General features: G+C 37.6%; 1 protein-coding gene across 3 annotated transcripts in view; it reads left to right on the top strand.

The window, feature by feature from the left end:
- The window catches only part of POLA1 (DNA polymerase alpha 1, catalytic subunit), a 295847-nt gene that overhangs the window by 111156 nt on the left and 161417 nt on the right, over positions 1 to 23274 (top strand). For all 3 annotated transcript variants that reach the window (XM_070366396.1, XM_070366398.1, XM_070366397.1), the window contains exons 27-32: positions 2485 to 2517; positions 3268 to 3360; positions 4558 to 4763; positions 6570 to 6702; positions 12661 to 12792; positions 17535 to 17709. In XM_070366396.1, coding sequence (XP_070222497.1) covers positions 2485 to 2517; positions 3268 to 3360; positions 4558 to 4763; positions 6570 to 6702; positions 12661 to 12792; positions 17535 to 17709 — 772 coding nt within the window. The remainder of the gene's footprint in view (positions 1 to 2484; positions 2518 to 3267; positions 3361 to 4557; positions 4764 to 6569; positions 6703 to 12660; positions 12793 to 17534; positions 17710 to 23274) is intronic.

Raw genomic sequence — 23274 nt, 5'->3', positions numbered from 1 at the left:
GTTTTTGTCAAAGGAATTGTCAGGTGTTTTCCCACAATGCATTTTCCTGTAATTTAAATATTAAAAAATGAAGATGAAGTAGAGGGGAGTGAATGTTTTTTATGAGTTAACTGGATTTTAGCATCTAGTAGAAAAGTGATTGAGATTACTCTGAGACCTATCAGTCAGCTAGCCAACAGTTTTTCGAGTGCTTGTTAGATGTGAAGCACAAACATGTGCTCTGACCTCCAGGAACTTGTGGTCTAATTGGGGAGGGGACAGACTGTGGGCTAAAAACTGTTTCCAGGATGGGATTACCACGATTATCTTAGTCCAGTGGTCCTTAATCCTGCCTGCAACATAAGAATAATCTTGAGAGCTGTTTAAAAGAATTGCTGGGGCCAGGTAGTGGCATTTTAAAAGATCCCAGGGTGATTCCACTGTACAGCCACTATTAAAACCATTGGTTACCCTGATCTGTATTCACCACCACCCACCACCCCCAGGGCAGGAGAAAGGTTTTCTTTTCCTGATAACTTAGAACACTGAGCTCATGAACAACATTGGGTGACTGTACCAAAGGTGAGGTGGACAATAGAAATGGAACACAAGGGGTAGATATAACAGATCTTCTTAAGGTGAGCATTTACAGGGCTTTGTAACATAAAGGACCAGAAGAACAGAAACACTATGAGGTTTAAGCTGAGTTGATAAGGAAGATTCTTGGAGGTAGGAAAAAGAAATGTAAATGAAGTAAATCTTCTCTCTGGCTCATTGGAAGAGTGACTCTGGCTTAGAGTGATGCTTTGAAAGATGGATGCTGATCTAGAGGCAATCAGTGACTCAGGCCCCACGCTCTGGAGTCAGCGTGCCTGGGTTCATATCTTTGCTCTATCACTTCCTAGGACAAATTAATTATCTTCTGTTTTTTGTCTCTAACAAATGATTGTATTAATAAGTGGCTGTCTCAGGGCTCTTAGAGAATGAAATGAAAAAATTCACAAGATGCTCATAGCACAGCATTTAGCCCATATATTTTATACATAACAAACATGCACTGAGGGCTCAGGATGTTGTATTACTCCTTTGAAGAGGCCTTCATTTGTAAAAAATGTTTTACTTCTGATCTAGTCCAAGATAATTTATATGTTTTTGTCAGAACTACACTGTAACCTATATAACCTTTAGTCTTACAGCTGTATATGCCTGGGGACAGACCTATTTACAGATATTATCTACTATCTGTCTTTATTCAGTGAATGTTTATTGAGCCACACCTTTGTACTGGGCACTGTGCTTGCTCCAGGGATATATAGTGAAGAGGGCCCCCCCTTTCTAAAATTTTTTAATTGTCCTGAGTACTGGAAAGTTTTAAGTGCTTGGTTAATCTTTGTGGTGTTTTTTTTTTTTTTTTTAAGCCATATAGTTCTTTTTAAATATTGCTATCAAGAATATGGCCTTTACGCCATATTATAAAAGGATATTTTATTAAGTATATTTATTAAAGATAGACCTTTACAGCAAATCTGCGAACATCTCTCTGCCTAAGAGTTGGTATACAGGCAAACTGATTTTTAGATTATGATGATATTGTTTTGAGGATTATAGTTAGAAAACCATCAAGAGCTTTAAAAATATATGGTAATGACAAACCATGGGGTTGCCTATCTCTCTCAGTATATATTTCAGTTCAGTTCAGTTCAGTCACTCTGTCGTGTCTGACTCTTTGAGACCCCGTGAATCACAGCACGCCAGGCCTCCCTGTCCATCACCAACTCCCGGAGTGCACTCAAACTCACGTCCATCGAGTCAGTGATGCCATCCAGCCATCTCATCCTCTGTCGTCCCCTTCTCCTCCTGCCCCCAATCCCTCCCAGCATCAGGGTCTTTTGTAATGAGTCAGTTCTTCACATCAGGTGGCCAAAGTATTGGAGTTTCAGCTTCAGCATCAGTCCTTCCAATGAACACCCAGAACTGATCTCCTTTAGGATAGACTGGTTGGATCTTCTTGCAGTCCAAGGGACTCTCAAGTGTCTTCTTCAACACCACAGTTCAAAAGCATCAATTCTTCAGCACTCAGCTTTCTTGACAGTCCAACTCTTACATCCATACATGACCACTGGAAAAACCATAGCCTTGACTAGATTGACCTTTGTTGGCAAAGTAATGTCTCTGCTTTTGAATATGCTATCTAGGTTGGTCATAACCTTCCTTCCAAGGAGTAAGCGTCTTTTAATTTCATGGCTGCAATCACCATCTGCAGTGATTTTGGAGCCCAAAAAACTAAAGTCAGCCACTGTTTCCACTGTTTCCCCATCTATTGGCCATGAAGTAATGGGACCAGATGCCATGATCTTAGTTTTCAGGATGGTGAGCTTTAAGCCAACTTTTTCACTCTCCTCTTTCACTTTCATCAAGAAGCTTTTTAGTTCCTCTTCACTTTGTGCCATAGGTTTTTGTAATTATGTAATGCATTAATCTTGACTTTTTTTCCATTTCATTTAGATTTTGATGCATACGAAGGAGATGGTTCAGAAGGTAAGCATTTTCATTGTACAGTAATTCTTAGATACCATACTTGGTGATGATGTTGTATTTAAGGAAAATTGTAACCCAAACACACTGGAAATGGCTTCTTAGGATGCCTGGTTTACATTTATAATCCCTCTTAATGGATTATAGCCTTTTTTTTGTTTGTTTGTTTGTTTACTAACACTGATATAATCTAACCACTGCTTGAAGCCTATATGTGAGTGTTTCTAGCAAATCAGTAACAGTGCTAATTAGTTTACTTCCAGGCCTTTATACTGTATGTGCTCTAGTGTTGTTTGTGATGATTGATTTTTTTGTCACTCTTCATATTCTGCTAACTACTAAGAATTTAATATAGATTTGTGGATCGGGTTGAAAAAACCCCATTTTGTCTCTGCTTTATAAATTGCCCTGACCATTAAGCATGAGGGACAGTTGGTAAATACAGACCCCTCCCTTTCCTGGTCTCTTATCTTTATTTTATTTAGTCCTACATTTTATTTCAGTTGAAACTAGATACTTCCTCTGCCACTCCACTGTCTGCTTTAAGAAAATCAGGGAGATTTTTGTGTGTGTGTTTTTTGGTTTATTGGGGCTTAGTCTTTGTACACTGACAATATGGGCAAGAAGAAATGTAAACTTTTCAAAAATCATCTGGAACCTGTAATTTATATAATGGAAAATTTTGAGTTTCACTGAGTGTATGATGGTCATGGTGTTTTTGTTGTTAATTATTATAATTTTTGCTTTCATTAGATGAATCTTGAAGTTATTTATGGAGATACAGATTCAATTATGATCAACACCAATAGCACCAATCTGGAAGAAGTGTTTAAATTGGGAAACAAGGTGAGATAATTTCATAAAATTATATGTTTCACCTACTTTTGTGAATTGTTTCTGGTTTCTACATATACGTGTCCTTCTGAAAATGATAATAAACTTAGTGCCTTTGATTCTTCATCCCCTGTTTTATTTCAACTTCTACTCTAGTTATTTACTTTGAGGGCAAAAACAAAGGAAATTGGTTTTTCCATAAGTAATAGATATGTTTTACCTTTAGAAAACAGTCTAGGTTTGGTAAGTTTAAGATGTGATCACATTAGTACCTATCACATTGTCATTCATAAGGAGAAATATGTCTCTTGTTACATTCAGATGTATTTTATACAGTGATAGATATGGATAAATACATACCTAACTACATTATATGCATATATCTATAATTTTCACGAGAATACTTAAAATAATTTAAAAAGACAAGGGAACATTTAAAAATAATCATTTGTAGCCTAACTGCAGTTCACCTAACAATTAGCAGGTGTTTTTCGATCACTTGTTAAGATATTATCCCAATAAACTAAAACTAAGGTACCATCTTATAAGCTAACAACTTCCTGCCTATCTCCCCTAAAATGTGTGAAATTTGAGCTGTAGTCTTTACTTAACAACAAGCTTGACATATTGTACTCACTGGACCTTGAAAAGTTGTGTATTTTCCCTTGAGGTGATGGTCTGTGCAATGACGCTATCAATAGAGAGCAGGTGGCTGTTCATTTATTTGTTCAGCAGATAGTTATTTGCTTAAAGTCATGGTGCTACAGGAGGTACAGAGATACCTTAGACACTATTTTAAATAGTAAAGTTTTACTGGCCATGTATCTAGTTGTTGGACTATCTCTAATTCAGTAGTTTGACGGTAAGTACTTATGCATTTAGTTTTTAGATTCGAAAACTGTCTGTTACATAATTTTCATACATTTCCTGTAGCTGACCCTGCCACTTCTGTCCTTTGGTTGAGTGAGATGATGTATTTATAGTATCGTCTCTTTGTTTATCTTTTTATCTGTTTTTGTTCCTGTGCTTTTTCAAAGTTCTTGCATCATACCAAACTTAATACTGTTTTCCATATAACCTGAGTAAATGCCTTCTAGTCTTGTGTGACTTCTAGTTCTGTTTAGATGAACTCTTGGGAATTTGTAGCATGTTCATCTTCTCCATATTAGATATTTGAGAAGCTAACATTAATGGTTGAAATGTTCACAGGTGAAAAGTGAAGTGAATAAGTTGTACAAACTGCTTGAAATAGACATTGATGGTATTTTCAAGTCCCTGCTACTGCTGAAGAAAAAAAAGTACGCTGCTCTGATTGTTGAGCCAACATCAGATGGGAATTACGTCACGAAACAGGAGGTGAAAGGATTAGATATAGTTAGAAGAGACTGGTGTGATCTTGCTAAAGACACTGGAAAGTGAGTTCAGCTTTCATTTTTGCTTTTGTTGTTTGTTTTTAAAAAATTCAAGCGTTAACAATGTGGAGAACACTTGTGATTCTGCCAAGCACAAGGACACAACTTCTTTTTGTTATTGATATCATTGTGTATTAACAGCTCTTACTGATTTGGAATGGAATCTTACAGATGGGTTAAAACTTGCTCAATAAGAGATGCTTGCTGTAAGGTGCATCTTAGGAGTTTTCACTCATGATGAGGTTAAACCTTCACATTTTAGATGTTTACAGAGTTTCATTGATGTTCGCTTGTTTTTATTTTGTTTTGCTTCACTGTTTCTATTAGGAAGTCCCTTACATTGTGCTCCTGAAATCTTCGTAGTGCCTCTTTAGGGCCATGATTGTTAAGTTTTCCCTGTGTTGTGGCTTCAAATGTTCTAGGATTCAAAGTGGGCCATGGAGTGAGACTGTCCCTGCCCATATCATTTGTGTGTAAAGGTTCTTACTAATCTCAGGTTAATTTAAGAGCTGGTTCTCAAATATCGTATGTACCTCCAAAATAATAAATGTCATAACTGACCCCTTAGTTTTATACATGTGAGTGCAGATTGTGCTAATAAGACCTATTTGTTTTAGGGCCACATAAGGCACCCATTTTAAAAAGACAAATCTTCAGATACTTTATGTCCCATCTTTCCAAATAATTCCTGCTTTGTGAACCTGACTAGTTCTGAAAATAGGGGGAATTTTTTCTTTAAAGTGAAATTTCAAATTAATTTTTGTGTTGCTGAATATCAGCATTTTTTTACTTGTTTTCCAGCCTTTCACTTGCTTTCAAGTTGGAAGATTGAGCAATTGTTGCTTCTGCAAAACTATTCTTGATTAGGCAAAGTTGATCATCTGAGTGTGGGTCACTGTTAGCTTTTTATGAAATATAGTTTGAAATGCTTCATTGCCCCCAAATGTACCCAAAGATGAAACTACTTTGTATAGACTGTCGATTAGAGTGTTCTCTTCGGCTTTGTCTTTTCTAAGAAAAGATGCATCATAATAGAAGTAAATTTCTCTGAGTTAGAAATGTATTAGTAATTAAAGCTATACAAATGTTTTTGTCAGGGTTCTTTTTCTGACAAATTATAATGCAGCTGTCAAACCCTCGCTCTGCATTTTCTCAGAAATGGATAAAATATTGGCTTCCTTACTCCTTTTCTTTTTTTTTTTCTCTTTTTTTGGGGGATCTGATAGAATAACATGAAGTTTTTGAGGCATAGTAATACGATTGGAGAACACTGGGAAATATAATAAAGCCGAAGGAAAAAAAGTTTGAAATCTCTGAGTTTTAAACGATTTGCATAAAGAACTTTATTTTCCTACTTTCTAGCTTGTGGTCATCTCGGGCAGAGATACTATCAGAGATAATATCTTGCAGCTTTATGAGGAAAGTGAAAAATTTATCTTCTCAGATTTTAGCCTATGAGTAGAATATAGCTGCTTATGAATTTTATAATTGCGTAAAAACGTGATGGAACACATATTGTTCTCCATCCACACACAAAATAGGACGCATTAGCTGCCTCATTAAAAAAAAAAGTCTCTGTATTTAAGGACAAACCTGACATTGCAAGGTTGGTAAACCTTTGGTAGAGTTAATATTGAAAAAACAAATAGTAATGGCCTTCTGGACATTAACCTTCATATTAGCTTTTAGTATGGCTATTGTCCACATGTTAATCTAATGGCATTTATCTTCCTTGTCTCTCCTTTATTAATAAACTATGATATAAAAAATCAAACCCTCTCCTTTTATTTATTTATTTTTTTTTGGCAGCTTTGTCATTGGCCAGATTCTTTCGGATCAAAACCGGGACACTATAGTGGAAAACATTCAGAAGAGGTTAATAGAAATTGGAGAAAATGTGCTAAACGGCAGTGTCCCAGTGAGCCAGTTTGAAATTAATAAGGTAAATGTGGCATTTATTACTGTGCCCAGCTGCTGCCATGTGTTTTTCTCCTCCTTCAGATAGTTGAAGAACCACCTCATCCTTGCAATTGAAATAAATTCTAGCCGGTGATGAAAACTGCTTAACAACTATCTCACAGACTGCGCATTAGCATGGCACTCTTCCTAGCTCAGCCCCTGATGCTCCCCTATCTGTTGCAGGGCCTTCTCTCATGGTTCTTTATTCATGGAAGCCTTGTGTCCAGAGGTACTGTGTTTATAATTGATGTTTCAGGAACTTGAGAGTATTACATTCTTCATATTCCTCCTAAGTTATAGTTGTTTGGGGGGCAGGCCTATAAACTTAGACAGAGAGCCTGTGTTTGTGCAATTGTACCAAACGTGATCCTTAGAGATACTATAATCAGAAGGCATCTTTATATGTTGTTCTTTAGTCATAAGATGGTGTTAGTATTTTCTATATATTCAAACCACTTGTGGGTTTTTTTTGTTTTTTTTTTTTTACTATAAAAGTTACTCTTTATGAATAGTCTTAGTTGTTGAAAATTGATGGTTTTTTTTTTACTATAAAAGTTACTCTTTATGGATAGTCTTAGTTGTTGAAAATTGAGAATATTTTTTCTTACCTAATTTGAAAAGGAAGGTCTTCGTTTCCAAAAGTACTGTGTAATTCAAGATGTTAGGTTATAGATTTTTCTCTTTTTTTCCATTTAAAAAGAGTATCCTTACATACTCAGAAGGTAATTTTGCAAATACCATTTTATCCATTTTGTGATAAATAAATTTTGCTGTCAAACCTCATACTAAAAAGAATTTTGATGAGAAAGAGTCTAATGATGGCATTAAATGGAATTTATAGAGTTAAAACTCGTTCTTCATGCCCCTATACTAAAATAATGAGTCATTTCTGCACATCCTTACTATTTAAAACAGTTTTGCTGCTGCTGCTAAGTCGCTTCAGTCGTGTCCGACTCTGTGCAATCCCATAGACTGCAGCCCACCAGGCTCCCCCGTCCCTGGGATTCTCCAGGCAAGAACACTGGAGTGGGTTGCCATTTCCTTCTCCAATGCATGAAAGTGAAAAGTGAAAGTGAAGTCGCTCAGTCATGTCCGACTCCCAGCGACCCCATGGACTGCAGCCTACCAGGCCCCTCCGTCCATGGGATTTTCCAGGCAAGAGTACTGAAGTGGGGTGCCATTGCCTTCTCCATAAAACAGTTTTACATGATAGCAATTACAGTGCATATTATTTTGAAATTTGTTTTCACTTAAATAGATTTTAACACATACTGGTATTAACCTTAAAAATCATCATGTTTAATCTTGCATTTCACTGGTACACCTTTAATTAAAATTTTTGCTTGAGTATTCCTTTTTTTAATTTTTCCTCTTATAAATTACTGAATTGAACATCTTTGTTTGTCTTTTTGCTTTTGGATGAATTACTTTCTTAGTTTAGAGTCCTTAAAGGTAAAACATTTGCATCAAAAAGTTTGAGTATCTATATGGCTCTTGTCAGATTGCTTTGTAAAACAGTGATACTAATTAATAATAAAAAAAAAAGTGTGTGCTAATTTCACCACAGATTTTCTTGTACTATATAAGAGATATGTCATTGGTCATAATATCATTGGTGGTATTTAAGTAAAACATCGCTACCACAAAGGATGTGAAACACTATTTTATCATTGGGTTTGATTTGCATTTCTTGGATTCCTAGAGAGAATGAATATTTCCTTTGCATGTCCTTATTTGTATTTATTCTTAGGCTAAGTCATTTGTTTCCTATCCCTTAACTGAGATGTCTTTAATATCACAAAGATGACATTCACTTATGCATGAAAAGTACAAAAAATGAGAAATAAGTAATATAAGAGGATGTGTGTCTTGGCACTAGCTCTTCACTCTAAGTGATGCAGTGCGTGCCTATTGGTATGGAATCACTTGTGACATTGGAGAGTGGTTTCCTTTCAGATTTTGTTTTGTCTCTTTCTTAAAAATTTGTCTAAGAGTTACTGTTTCTGTTTTGCTTTAATCAATTTTTGCATCAGTTCTGCAGATTGTATCCCTTACACTATCTACCTTCTTAGAAATATGGGTCCTTTGTTGCATGGGGTTCCAGGCATGAATTAGGAAGGCTGAATCACAACATGACCACATTACTGGCAAAAGAACATTGCCCTCTAAGGTAATGGGCCCAGGCCATCATCTACTCCTGTGGGTGACAAGACAGTGTTACTAGTGTGCAGAGAAACCTAGCCTCAGAGACACACTGGCCATCTCTGAGTTCTTGGGAACTTTCTTCAGCCTTGCTGTTTTAAAGTTTTTATTATTGAAAATTGAAAACTTATACCAAAGTAAAGAGAATAACATCTTGAACCCACATACATCCATCACTTCAGTAATTACCAACTCAAAGTCACATATTTTTATTACTACTAACAATACTGGTTAATATGTAGTGTGATTTGGACTGTGCATGTATTTTTCCATGCAGAACTGAAACCTACTTACTGTCTTTATAGTCTTCATTTCACTTGGTGTGGTAGCTGGCAAATAATAGTTGTTCACTGAGCATTGAAAGAATTCCTCTGCTTGTTTAATCATCCATTCATCAAACATGGAGTACTTCTTACATGCACAGTGCTAGAATCTGGGATATAAAGTAGAATAAGCAAAACCTAGTTGGTATTTTCAAGATGCTAAGTTGGTGTAGCAAAGATACTGTTCCATGCTCTGATACTTTTTTAAATAAAGAATTTCTGCAGTGTCAATGAAAGTACAATAAATTAATTCTATGAAAGGACTATCTATATCATAGTTATTCCTGTGCTTGTTTATATTAAGCTTTTTATATATCAAAAGTGACTGTGTTAATTAACATTTGTCTGAATATCTGTACTGTTTAAACTTGTGAGTAAATAAGTTTTTACATTTTGTCACTTTCAAAGGAGAGTGGAATCGAAGAGTACTCTTCCACAACCATGTGACTGGTTGCAGAAGGCCTTATGATAAGATATAGATTAGATTAGATTGACTTTGTGATATGGGTACAGCTTAAAAATGGGAGGTGAGTCTCAGGTGGAGGGGTGAAGTGGTGAGCTTTACCTTTGTAGAGATTTAAGCCTTTGTTGCCAACAACAGCTGAAAAACACTGTGTGTGATTTTTCTGAACTGCTGTAATCTTAAATATATTTCATAAAGTAACATGAAATACCTCACAGCTGATTTGTATAGCCCTGGTTAACTTGAGCCTAAACCACCAGGAAGCATTTTTTAGAAAAATCAAGCCTTCTGAAACTGTCTTGTAAAATTCCCAAATAACCCCAATCTAATAATTGGAAAGTGTGTCAGATGAAATTCAGAATTTCTTAACATTGCACTGAAGTATAGTCAATTGAAGAAGATAACAGTTTTCTTAAGTAGAGTTATATTGATTAAAATTTCTATGCAGTATTACCCATCCAAGTCAATCAAGACTTTGCATAATACAGCTTTGAGGAGGTTCAAATACTTGGAGACTCTTCCAGGCAGGCACTCTCCTACACTGAGTGTATAATTTAGAAAGTGTACATAATGGGTGGATGTGCAGTTGTGTTTGAGGACCTGCTTTTATTCTCCTATGGTAGTTCTCTAGTTTCCTGGTCTCAGGACTCTTTTCACACTCTTAAAATAGTTGAGGACTGCAAGAACCTTTGTTTACGTAGCTTATATTGATATTTACTGTTAGAAATTAAAACTGGAAAGCATGTATTAGTTTATTTAAGTGTCAGTAAACCCATTAAATGATTACAAAAATAATTTTTTTTTCATGAGAAATATGTATTTCAAAACAAAGAAAAATTAATCAGAGGAATTGTGTCATTTTGCTATTTTAAAAATCCTGTTTATGTCTAGTTTAGCAGAAGACATCTAGGTTCTTATATCTGCTTGTGCATCCAGTCTGATGTGATGTTGGTGTTGGTTCAAGTATAGGAAAAAAGTCGTTTAACACAAATATGTAGTTGGAAAAAGGAGAACTATTCAGTAACTTCTTAAGATAGTTGTGTGTATTCTTCTTTGATTCTATACCAGTACTCTGAGTGGTATTGTCTTAAAGGTTATTTGCAATGTGAAAGTAGGAAACCATATCATACTCTCTTACATTAAAATCTATTCATCTGTGTGGTGCTTTGAGTTGATAATTTACCCATGCATGATAGTATACATTGATCATTAATTAAATGTCTGTTTCCTGAGTTTTACAGATCTTCTAGAATATTGGTACATTTCATTGTACCAATGAATTATCAAAAACCACATTTTAAAACATTTCTTTTTATGAGAAAAGTCTTTAAGTATTGGGGAGCTGTCAAGCTCACAGGAATGGAAACAAATTTTCCAAAATTCTGATTTGCGCCTGATTGCTTCAGTATTCTCAAAGGCAATATATACTGTCAGGTGTTTTCCTTGAAGTGGCAGGCTCACTTGGTTCTTTCTGAGTGATTGTCTGCCAGCTACTCAACTTAGGGTAACCCATAGTTGTCCTGTCATTCTTTCACGTAAAAATTGTGTTGAGAAAGGCAGCTAGTTTAGCTTGTAACTCAGACAGTTGTATATTACAAATGCCTTTCCTCGATCAACCTTTGTTCTTGAGTATACAGTAGATGTGCCTTGTGCATACTTCCCATTTTGTCACACAAAATAATAACTGTACTCAGGGATCAAGAACTTAAAAAAAACTGAGTTTGTGGTGGTGATGAATACAATGTGTATTAGTACAGTTTGGTGTGTCTGCCCAGGTTCATGTTTCTAAGGCATCAGCACCTTTACTGACCATTGCTTCTGCATCGCCAGTGCAAATGATATTATTAGGAAAATACTTTTGACCTCTCCAGCCTGCGAAGAGGTGTCAGGAACCCCCAGAGATCTGCCAGCCACACTTAATAGGTGATCTAGACACACACCTTTATTCCTGGTCCTTTCTCTTGTCTTTTGAAACCTACCCCTTCCCTTTGTGCATATTGAGTTCTAGTCTGATAGACTGTATTTTTTTCTCATCTTGCTTTTAACTTTTACTTTTTCTCTCTGCTTCAATGTTCTTGATCCTGTCATCTTTTCTTAAAAATCTCTTTTTTCCTTCATGTGCTAGTTCATTTTCTTCTTCCATGATTTCTGCTCTCAAATGGTAGAGGTCTTTCCATCTCCAGATTCTCTGTAACACATAGTTCACCACTCCCTTCTGGCACATGTAGCTTATTTTAGAATTTTTTTTGAAGAATGGAAAGTCATCTAATAATGACAGATGGCCTAGAACCAGTGACTGTCTTACTCATCATGCGATAGTTTACAATGCTTGAACTTCATGAATTATCGCAGAGTGAAGGAAGTAATTTCTTCTGCAAACATTGGGTTGCTCTACATGCCGAGTATCATGAGCCCTGTGACCGCAGCTCTGGGCAGTGCTGACCTGTTCCTGCTCTCATAGGGCTTTTCTGTTATAAACTCACTTACTCTGCTTTTGGAGAACTTAAGTTGACAGTGTGAGTAAATCCCGTGATTTCTGGTGCCTTCGTGATTTATTTAGGCAGAGAAACCGCTGAGAAACAAATCATTAAGTCAGAGGAACCATTATCCATCCGTCTTAAGTAATCTGTAGAAAGTTGCAGACATTAGAAGAAATTCTAAGGCTGCATAGAAGACTGAATGCATAGTCTTAATTTTTATATCCAAGTATCCTGTGCCTTGGCCTTAAAACTCATATTTCTTTTTTGTCAGGGTTATATCTGGTTATATTAGTTACTACATGAAGGAGAGAGGAGCCTTGAGGCTGGAATGTCTAAAGAGCCTGTGGCAGTATTTTCTACATATAGCTTTCTGTCATGTTTATGTGGCTAATGTGATTCTAGCAAAGATATGTTTTGTGCATATCTTTATGTGAAGGGTTTTATTTTAAAGTTTGGGGCTTTTTCTCTCTTAGGCGTTGACCAAGGATCCCCAGGATTACCCTGATAAAAAAAGCCTACCTCATGTACATGTTGCCCTCTGGATAAATTCTCAAGGAGGAAGAAAGGTGAAAGCTGGAGATACTGTGTCCTATGTCATCTGTCAGGTAAAACTGTCATAATGAATAAGACTTACACCACTTCCACACCCAGAGTAAAAACCAGATCTCTACAGTGTCTCATTTGACCCAAGTAACTGATGCTGTAAAGAGAAGGTTTAGTCTTGGTTGGTTTTACAGCATTTAAAAACATTAGTCAGGGGTATGACATATTTTGTTAAAATTTTCATGAAACTTTTAAGACCAGTGTTTTTTGTTATTGTTGTTTTTGAAGACCAATGCTTTGGCTGAGTGAAACTACTTTGGTGAGACAGGTATATAGCAGTTGCTACAGTTTAAATTTGAAATGAATTTGAAAGCGTATACCAGTTTGCTTATGTGTCCAGTTGTTGCTGCTGCTGCTAAGTCGCTTCAGTCGTGTCTGACTCTGTGCGACCCCACAGACGGCAGCCCACCAGGCTCCCCCGTCCCTGGGATTCTCCAGGCAAGAACACTGGAGTGGGATGCCATTTCCTTCTCCAGTGTCCAGCAGTAGTCCTTTATCATTCCTTTTGCAGCAGTTTCCATTCTGAATATTGGTAGAATAAGAGACTAAATGCATGTTTCACTAGCCTTTTCAAATAATAACTTGAAAAAAAATGAAATGCATGGTTATATGGAAAAAGGTGAGACATCCTAAAACCATAGCTTATGAAGAAAACACAGATTATCTAGCAAGATCCCTTTTTTACTTCTTTATTTTGAATGGAATGGGCTTAGAACCCATCTCTTGCCTTCTCCCTGTTTCATGAGGCGTCTCCAAGGAACTTCTAGGTCTTCTGGAACAGTTTTAAACCAGTAACCAGTTTTTTTTGAGAGTAGCATGCCTCTCACAGTTAGGGATGGGGAGAAAGGGTAGATCATAAGGGGATTTGGGTTTGGGGGAAATTGTTTTTATTTGTTTGTGTGTGTATTTTTTTTTTTTTTTTTGGAAGCACTTAACTTCAGTCAAAACAAAGGAGGGAGTTGCATCCCTTCTCTCTGCTTAAAAAAGTCAAAGCCTATGTCCAAATTTTTTACAGTTACTGTGGTGTGGTCTGTTTACCAAAAGGCATAATTCATCTCAGTAAGACTGTTTCTTTTTAATTAATCAAATACTGCATTTTGTTATTAAGTAAAAAAAAAATTAGATAAGCCTTGCAATATGATTGATCTTTGTCAAACTACCATCAATGTGTTTTTATTTTTTTATTTGTAATTTACTTTTTAATATAAATTTATTTATTTTAATTGGAGGCTATCAGAGTCTTCAAAATGTAGGAGTCGCTGAATAATATCTGCTCGGAACTGTGGATAATGTACATAACAAATGATTTAAGTACATGGACAGGAATCAGCACTTGACTCTGTCTCCCTCCTAGGGTTACCCTTGATTAAGAACTGTTACAGAAAGCCAATTCCTGCAGGAAAATATTTCCATAAATGTCTGACTCGCTCAGGCCCTTAATGTGCTTTGCATATTGCCTTTGACAAGTCTCATCTCAAAAAAACAATTTTCATATTATGCAAATAAAGATTTTGGTAAATAGGCTAGTTTTTTTCCCCTTATGTCTTTATATACATGGAAAAGCTCTTAAGATTATTAATGACAGGAGCAGATGGCAACATATAACTTTGAAAAATTATATAGGTTTTCTGAAATAGCATCTAAAAATGAAATCAAGTCACAATTATGTTTTGGCTAAACCTGGAATGGAGATGTATGGCCATAGGATATATGTATTTCAAAAGTCAAGCTTATATTCCTTGATGTCTAAATATTAGGTCTTCCAGTATCTTCTTCTTGGGTCTTATTGATGTAAGAAAAGCTCAAAATGCTGATGCTAAATCCAATTTGTTATATTTCCAACCCTTTTCCCATTTGACTGGTTCTGGGTCTTATTTAAAAACAGTTCTTTTATTGATTTATTCTTCTTACTGTATCCCAAGCTATAGGACTTTAATTTGCCTTTGTCCCCTAGCAATGGGGCATGCCCACTTTCAGTATATTTGCTAAGCAAAGCTGCCTACCTCTTTTGCTTTTAAGCACTCAGATTATTCTTTCTCTTTCCTAACACAATCATATTTTTAGAAGATGTTTCTGCAAATGTTTAAGTTTAAGAGAACTGTTTACTGCTCTAAGCAAAGGTGCCCTCTAAGAATAGTATAGTTCCTAAACAGGTTCTCTTTTGTTTAAAATTTACATTTTGAGTATACTGCTCTCCTGATAACTTACTCAGACTACAAATTCCATTGAGTTCAGAGAGTAGTGTTTGTGTAAATAATAATTTTTAATAATTAATAATTTAATTATTAATAATAATAATACAATAATACATTGTATTATTACAATGTAAATAATAATTTACATTGTAGTTCATAGTCTTATTAAACCTAATGTGAATTATTTGCAGAGATCTTAAATTAACTTCCACTTGTTGATTAAGTGTTAAATCCTTTATTATTTAACTTTCATCAGACATAATTTTCATAAGGTATGCCTTTAACATAATTGTTTCAAGGCTTCCAGTTGTCATCTGTTAAATCTTTTTGCCCATTGGTGTCCTAGTAAAGATGACCACATCGTTTGGAATGGATTCACCATGTCTGGTTGTCCTTGTGAAGTATGTACTTTGTGAAGTTCACAAATTACTACACTGGCAGTTCAGGGAGGTGCCAGCCTTGCTTCTCAGTCTGTTGTTAAGGTGTATGCTGTATGTTTTTGCATGTACCATAGGGTCTTGCTATGTTAGAGAATTAGGTCTTTGAATCAGTTATGTCACAGCCTAAATGTTTTCCCAACATAACACAGGAAAACCTGTCATCATTCCAATTCTTTTTAATTTAGTCATATTTGAGCTCAGATTTTTAAAATATAATAAGAAACACATTTGGGTCACTGTTAAAAAACTAGTCTTTTGTGGGGATACTTAAAAAGCTCTTCAACTGAGAATATGCTTGGAACTTTGTCAACTTTTTTTATAGACGTGTCTTACATAAGAACATCTAATGATACATTGGAAAGTAACTCAAGCACCATTAAAAAAAATAATTTGCCTCCACAAATTTGGTTTTTATTCTTTATTAAAATTTTTTAAAACTCAACATTACTATAATCTCAAGGACAGATCAGTTTTTTAAAAAACTGTGATTCTATTAATTGATCAGATTTCCTGTGTTTGTTAAAAGGCAGTCCGAATATAGTTGTGGTGCATAAAGACACTGCTCAAGGATCTTTCATACTCTTTTTGTCATTGACATCCTATTCCCATCTAATAATTCAGACTTTTAAAATGGCAACAATTAAAGTTGATTAATTCTGCCTAAATTATCTTACTGTACAGTGAACTCCTGAAAAATAATTATAAACAAGTCTTTTAATCTGAGATTTGCATGCATGCTCAGTTGCTTCAGTCGTGTCTGACTCTTTGCTACCCTATGGACTATATAGCCTGCCAGGCCTCTCTGTCCATGGGATTCTCCAGGCAAGAATACTGGAGTGGGTTGCCATGCCCTCCTCCAGGGGATCTTCCCAACGCAGGGATCGAACCTGGATCTCCTGCATTGCAGGTCGATTCTTTACTGCAGAGTCCCCAGGGAAGCCCTATAATCTGAGGTTTGCTTCCTTTCTAGTTCTTTCATTATATCTTAGCATAGGTAGAAGCTCGTTGATACACACCCTAGTTTGTTTCTGTCAGGAGCCTAGCCAGAGAAAGAGGCCATTGCCTCTAGTTTGTTGTAAGACAATGATGTGAAAGGTGGCCTTTGCTTTGACTTTGGCGCTGAACTGAGAAGGGACTGATTGTAGCAGGAAATCAAAGAATAGGATTAATATTGTAATCAGTTTTCAGAGCAGCTGAGCACTGTGAATAGTTAAAATTTATGAATCTGAACATTAAATTCTGTTGTTGCAGACAAGAGAAAGAGTGGAGTTAGTTGTTGGATGTTGGTCCAGTGGTGTGATGCCTTTTTGATTCACACATGGTGATGACACTATGCACAGGACTGTGTATGGGCCAATTTACTCTTACCTGTTATTCCTGTGAGCTTCCCAGGTGGTGCAGTGGTAAACAATCCGTCTGCCAGTGCAGGAGATGCAAGAGACGTGGGTTCGATCCCTGGGTCGGCAAGATCCCTTGGAGAAGGAAATGGCAACCCACTCCAGTATTCTTGCTTGGGAAATCACATGTACAGAGGAGCCTGGTAGGCTGCAGTCCATGGGGTCACAAAGAGTCAGACATGACTGAGCCACTGAGCACACGCATGCATTTTATCTTGTGCGTAGGTTACTACTGTTGGGTTTCATGCTCTTTTCTTTTCCCCTTGCTCATTTGTTTCTCAGTGACACTTAACAGCTTTCAACAAGAGATGTTGAATACACATACACACCCAGTCTTTAAGATGATACTATGACATTAACGTAATAAAAGGGTCACACATTTTTTGGTCATGGCTTCTAGAAGGCCTTTGTTAGCAAGTCTTCCCTGTGTGTTTCTGTGATATGGCAGGTGGAATTATTTAATCTAGTCATGCCATCTTGTTGGTTTCATGTTTCAACAAAAAATAGAACACAACACATGCTGGATTTACATTCCTGGACCGTGGGTAAGTCGTTCTCCTTGATCTTCCTCCCGTTAGATGCTTATGACCACCAACAGGTCAAAAGGACTTCTTGGGCTTTGGAATTGAATATATAAAACTTGAAGTGTCCGTCTCTTTGGCCAAGTACGTGTGATTTCTCACAACTTTCCCTGTACTGTGTCCTCTTATAGGATGGTTCCAATCTCACTGCGGGTCAGAGGGCCTATGCACCCGAGCAGCTGCAGAAGCAGGACAATTTAAGCATTGATACCCAGTACTACCTGGCCCAGCAGATCCACCCAGTCGTGGCTCGAATATGTGAGCCAATAGATGGAATTGATGCTATCCTCATTGCATCCTGGTTAGGTAAGTGTCCCGAGCTCCCTTATTTCAGCACCCAGTGATAGCAGGCCATATGGTCCTCCCTTACCTGTCAGGAGCTTTGTTTAGAGGCACGGTACCGTTTTGACGACTTCTTCATTTGCAGTTGGGCATTTGTTTTTGTCGTTGTTTGGTTAATGTCTGTCTCCCCTCCTAGACTGTCGACCGCACAGACTTGCTACCTATGTAGGCAGATGCCTGCTCCTGTGCCTGCACTCAGCAGATGCTGAGGGGAGAGAGAGGAGGCAAAAGAAAAGATAGGAGAAGGTTTTAGGCATCTCCTAGTCTCTGAGCTTACTTCATTGTTGGTTTAATCAGTGAACTTTCCTTAATAAGATTTATTGTATCTTGATTATTGTTTCCTCTTGTCTCAGACTCTAAATGTGTTTTCGCATGGAGTGAGAATGTACAACTTTTTTAACATTATAAGACATTAAATACATTTAACTTATATTTGATTCCCTTTGAATATCCTGCTCTGGCTTTTAAAATTTTTTCTAAGACTGGACTCATTATCTTCTAGGAATTAGTTGACACCTAATTTCTCATCATCTCTGGAGGTTCCATCCATCCCTGACAGCTCATTCTTTCTTTGACTTTTTGCCAGGTCATCAGATTGTCATCTCTTGCTTGGAAATGTATTTCATAACCAGCCCTGGGCATATTTCTAGATGACCAGCATATTGAGAGTTACATTGCTTTAAGGTCTCTGCTCTCTATGCCATTGTACATAATGATGAATATTTTTAGAATAACTGCCTAATAAAATCCCTGGCTAGCTCCTCACTATCTGTAAGTCCAGTTGCCACTGACATCTTACAGTCTGTGACTTGGGCAGTTATAGGCTAACTTTTCTAGCTCCAACCTTTATTTCTAGCTCAACTTATTTTGTCGTCTAAATATGGCATTCCTTAATCTGTCCCTGCTTCATGGAAAATTCTCCCCCTCCTCTCATTGAAATGTCTGGCTTAAGACACAGGCTTTGGCATCATAGGGACCTGGGTTCAAACTCTGGTTCTGATGTTCATGAACTCTGGCTTTCGCAAACCTCTGAAGCTTGGTGTCAGCCTTGGTCTCTGGAGTCATAAACTAGAGTTGTTCTGAAGGAGCCATTAGAGGTGCACTTGAGATGCTCCATCTAGGCCTGGGCAGGGTTAGTGCCTGATCTTGACCACGCCCCACTCACTGTCAGGCCTGTGCAGAAATATGTCCAGACTCCTCTAGTCCATCAGATTTGCATGCAGTTATCTCTTGGTGTGCGTTTGTAGACTGAGATTGGACAGATGAATCATCAAGTCACATACTTTCCACACTGCTCTTGTTGAATGTGTTTCTGGGCTCCTCCCCGCCAGCATGCCCCGTTCGCCCCCGCACCTCCTTCTCTCCATTCTCCCATTAGTGTCTGCTCTGGAAGTGGAAACTCATTTTTGACATTTGCCTAAGCAAAACATAATTAGGAAGATAAAATTCTGCTACCAAAATCATCATATAATGTATTCTCAAAGTTGAGTTGTATTTGATGATGTTTATAAATCCTCAGCTGGGAGGAGGGAGCATAAGTGCACAATATTTTTGAGCTTCCTTCTTTTTTTTTTCCCTCTCCTCCGCCTTGAGTGCTTACTCTATCAGAAATTGTAATAAGTCCTTTGCATATGTTATCTCATTTAATCCTTTCAGTAACCCCATGAGGCTATGTTGTATCTCCTCCATTTTACAGAGAAGAAAGCTGAGGCTTAGAGAGGTAACTAACTTGGTCTTGTCACATCGCTAGTAAGTGGCCGACTGTGCTTGGACTGGGAGTCAGCTCTGTGTGACTCCAAAGCTTGTGCTTATACCACCACTACTTCTTACCTGGGAGAGGTTGTGACCCACGCCCTCAACCAGGAGTGGTATAGTGTTGATGCAAAGACCTGGGAGCTTCATCCTCTTCATGCTTCCTCTTCTCCCCACTGGTAAACGCCTGCACAAAGCATTTGTTTTTTTAGAGTAGATCTTCCTGGTTTTAGTTTGGATCATCAAGAACCTGATGCAAAGGCTAACCATTGCCCTTTCGTTCCTTAGTACTGAATTTTCTGGTGGCCTGGAGCTGAGGAGAGGTAGATGAAACAAGCCTCATCTCTCAACTGACATTTAACAGATAAGGGTGGAGCCTTGTATTTCAGCAGAAGAGCCCTAGGTGGTAGATCCTAGTTGGTAGACAGGCTGATGCCCACTTGGATATCTCAAGACTGGCTGTACAAGGAGCAGACCAGACTGATTTTGTTAGTTCCAGGGTTGTATTTAAGATCCTTTTCATATCCATTAAATCGCAGGCACATAGTAACTGCTTAAAGACAAACTTTCTCATCATTGTGGCTATCTTATGAATCCAGTTTTCATGTATTATTTTCAAAGCTGGTAGGCTGGGGAGCTCCATCTTCAGAGCGTTCTTGGTGTTACTTAGCACCCTCAGTCTACCGAGGGGACCATGTGACTGTGTGCACATCACCCCTCTCCTACCTCCATCGCCTGAAAGCTCTCGTTTCTGGGTAGCTGCTTAGAGCTGCTGAAGGGCCTGTGTCTCTCACCCTGAAGGAGCTGCAGCTGCTCCCCTTTTTATCTTTTTCTCATCTTTATCTTCTGCTACTTGACAGCAGTTTTTATGCTGAAGACATGTGAAGTTGTCATCGTTGTGCAGTCTGCCTCCTCCTACCGCAGCCCCGGCATCACCAGCAGTATCCACATACCTATCTACATTTGTAGTAAATCTCCCAGTCCTTTATCTTTACTTCTTTGGTCATAGGAGGGTCCACAGTAATGAAGTGCAGAACAGCAAGTGCCAGTCACCATGAAGATGTGTAGAAAATGTGGAAGCTGGCTGGGGAGATCTGTGTAAGCATCTGCCCCCTGCCCTTTTTAGGAGCTGCATTTTGATCTGCATCCTTTGTTCCTCCACCCCAAGGGAAAATTAGGGTGGCTGTTCTTCACTAGGGGATTCAAGGCCCCTGTTATCAGTTCTCACTTAGCCTGTGGTTTTAGAGGAGGAGGGAGGAGATAGGGAAGTGGTGGGAAAGAAGGGGAGTGTAAGGGGGTGCCTGGTTTCTAAGAGGTGCAAGCTATAGGCATAAAATTACTGTAATTTGTTTTTAAAGTTCTAAATCTGTTTTCTTTATATTAAAAAAAAACTGCAGTTAGTGAACTGACACTGTTAAATGAGTTGAAGTCTGCAAATGTACACATAAAATATAAGCCCTCCAACCGTCTAATCACAGACATAAAATAATTCTCTTGCTTTTAATGTAGTTTTTATCTTTGACTAATGAAATGTATTACAGTGTTGAAACTTCAGTGAAGTTTGCTACTTTGTCCTTTTAGCTAGTATAAAGAAATCAGGAATAATGGCATAATTTCATTTAGGAAAATTATTAAGTTCATGATTTTTTATTTTTAAGACTCCTTTGTGGAGAGCAACTATATTTTTCAACTACCTCTTTTTCTGTTGCTTTTATACTGCTTTCCTTGAAATGAAAGGCACGCATCAAGTGTTGGTTTTATCCTGTGGCTTCATTTTGGAAATGCTCTGACTATTTCTCCCTGTCAGAATACCTCCTGAAGTCTGTCTGGTGGCATGTTGCATGGCCAGGTGTTCTATATAGGAAGGTCGTTTCAGTGAAAGGGAGAGAGGATAGTCTATTAAATGAGTGAGTGAATAAGTCTGTTGAATTGAAAGAGAATAATTTGTTCTCCCTAATAACTAATGGTCCTCATTATCCCACAGTAAAATGTGTATCATTTTTCTGAAACCCATGCAAGATTATTGCTATTGGGCTTAAATAAAGCTAAATTTTACTCTTTTCCATCTGTGAATAGAAAAAAATATAGTATTACTCTTCTTATACAATAGCCCTATGGGAAACATGGCCACTAAAACTTGGAACTCTTAGCTTTTGTTCTCTAGACTATAGGTTTTTTTCTCTCTTGTTCTAATGAAAGCTCTCTATATTCTGTGGATGAAATATTCACAGTATGCTCCAACATCCAAATAGTCTTCTGTACCTAGCAAAACAGGCTGGGAATGAGAATATTCTAAAGTTCATTCTTGAATTTCATCTTTTAATAAATTTATATTTAATAGATGACAATACTTAAAATTATATAATATCTTTACTCTGATGAGGAATGATTTTGTACAATAACTTTCAAGTACATTTCTTCATGGTCAGTTATAAAATTTCAGGCATTTGGCTATCAGGGCTGTTTTTTCATTGGTCCTGAGAAATTATTGATATTTGAAGAACATGAAAATTTTAAATTTAATCTCTGAAAGTAGTGCTTAAAACAAGGGAACACACTTAAGCCACTGTGTTCCTGAGTTAAATTGGAAAGTAAAAACCCCTCTTTTTATAAAATGGCCATGCCACCTTACAGAAGGTGGTTTCTGTCAATACACAGAGTTCAGTGGCATTTTCTAAGAAATGAAATGCCACCGCAGGCCGTGCCATGTATGGGTGTGCCTTTGGTAGACCCAGAGAGAGATACATACAAAGGTGGTGGTGGGAGTGGGATGATGCCACAGCAGGTGCCTCAGGCATTGCTTTCTTGATCAGTGAAGACTTTGCCTTTTTTCATGATTAAGCTCTCAGAAGAATGTACATACATGACCATCATTTCCAAACCTTAGATATTTAATATGACATAATTTATAATAAAATTTAAAACAAAAGATTACACCAACTGCAATGTAGGATAGTAAGTCTTCTCAGCAGATAAGAACCCCCTCTCAGGCTGGGTGCCAATCCAAGCATGTCACTGAATGGCTCATGCTCCTGGCTTTCTTATGCATCCATGGAACAGATGAATGTTGAAGACCTGAGTAATGGGTGCTGTGAAGGGTACAAAGTTGAGTTGGCTGAGGTTCTTCAATTACAGCCCAGCCTGTTGAGTCAATTTCCCTCTTGTGGGAAAATCTAGGGCCAGCACAAGTACATATCCCAAAAGAGGCAAAATAAATTTTTCAGTGTTTTGGAAGAAGCAGAGCCCACTTCTAGCTGGGGCCACCCAGGAAGAGTTTATGAAAATGGAGATGTTTGAGGCCATGTGGGTTTGCACTGTGCGTGTGGAGTTGGGAGTGGCTATCTGTGTGTCTGTGCTTCCAGCCCAGTGATGAGCAGCAGAGCCCTGACTTCCAGGCCATCCCAGCTGCTCTTCAGGGCACATGAGGGAGTTCACAGAGAGTCTCACAAAGGGTATTCGTTGCACTGCATTGTACCTCAGTCTTTACAAGGTGAGCACACAGCGCTTGTGCCTGTGACCCAGGTTCACCGTGCCAAGGGCCTGCAGTGGCACTGTTTACCTGACTCAGGCATACCTCTAAGAACTTAGAGCCCCACCAGAGCATGCCGAGAGGAATTGCTAGGAGTAGTGATTTCTTGCTCTGACTTTGTAAGGCTTGGAATTTCCAAAGGAAAATGGAGATTTGTCACATTATTTAAGTTTGATCCATTTTTAAAAATTTAACTCATTGAGGAGTAATTGGCAAATATAATTGTATGTATTTAAAGTGTACAGTGT

The sequence above is a fragment of the Bos mutus genome, chromosome X (genome assembly GCF_027580195.1).
Source record: "Bos mutus isolate GX-2022 chromosome X, NWIPB_WYAK_1.1, whole genome shotgun sequence".
NCBI classification, from domain to species: Eukaryota; Metazoa; Chordata; class Mammalia; order Artiodactyla; family Bovidae; genus Bos; species Bos mutus.
This window is presented reverse-complemented; position numbering and strand designations above follow the sequence as displayed.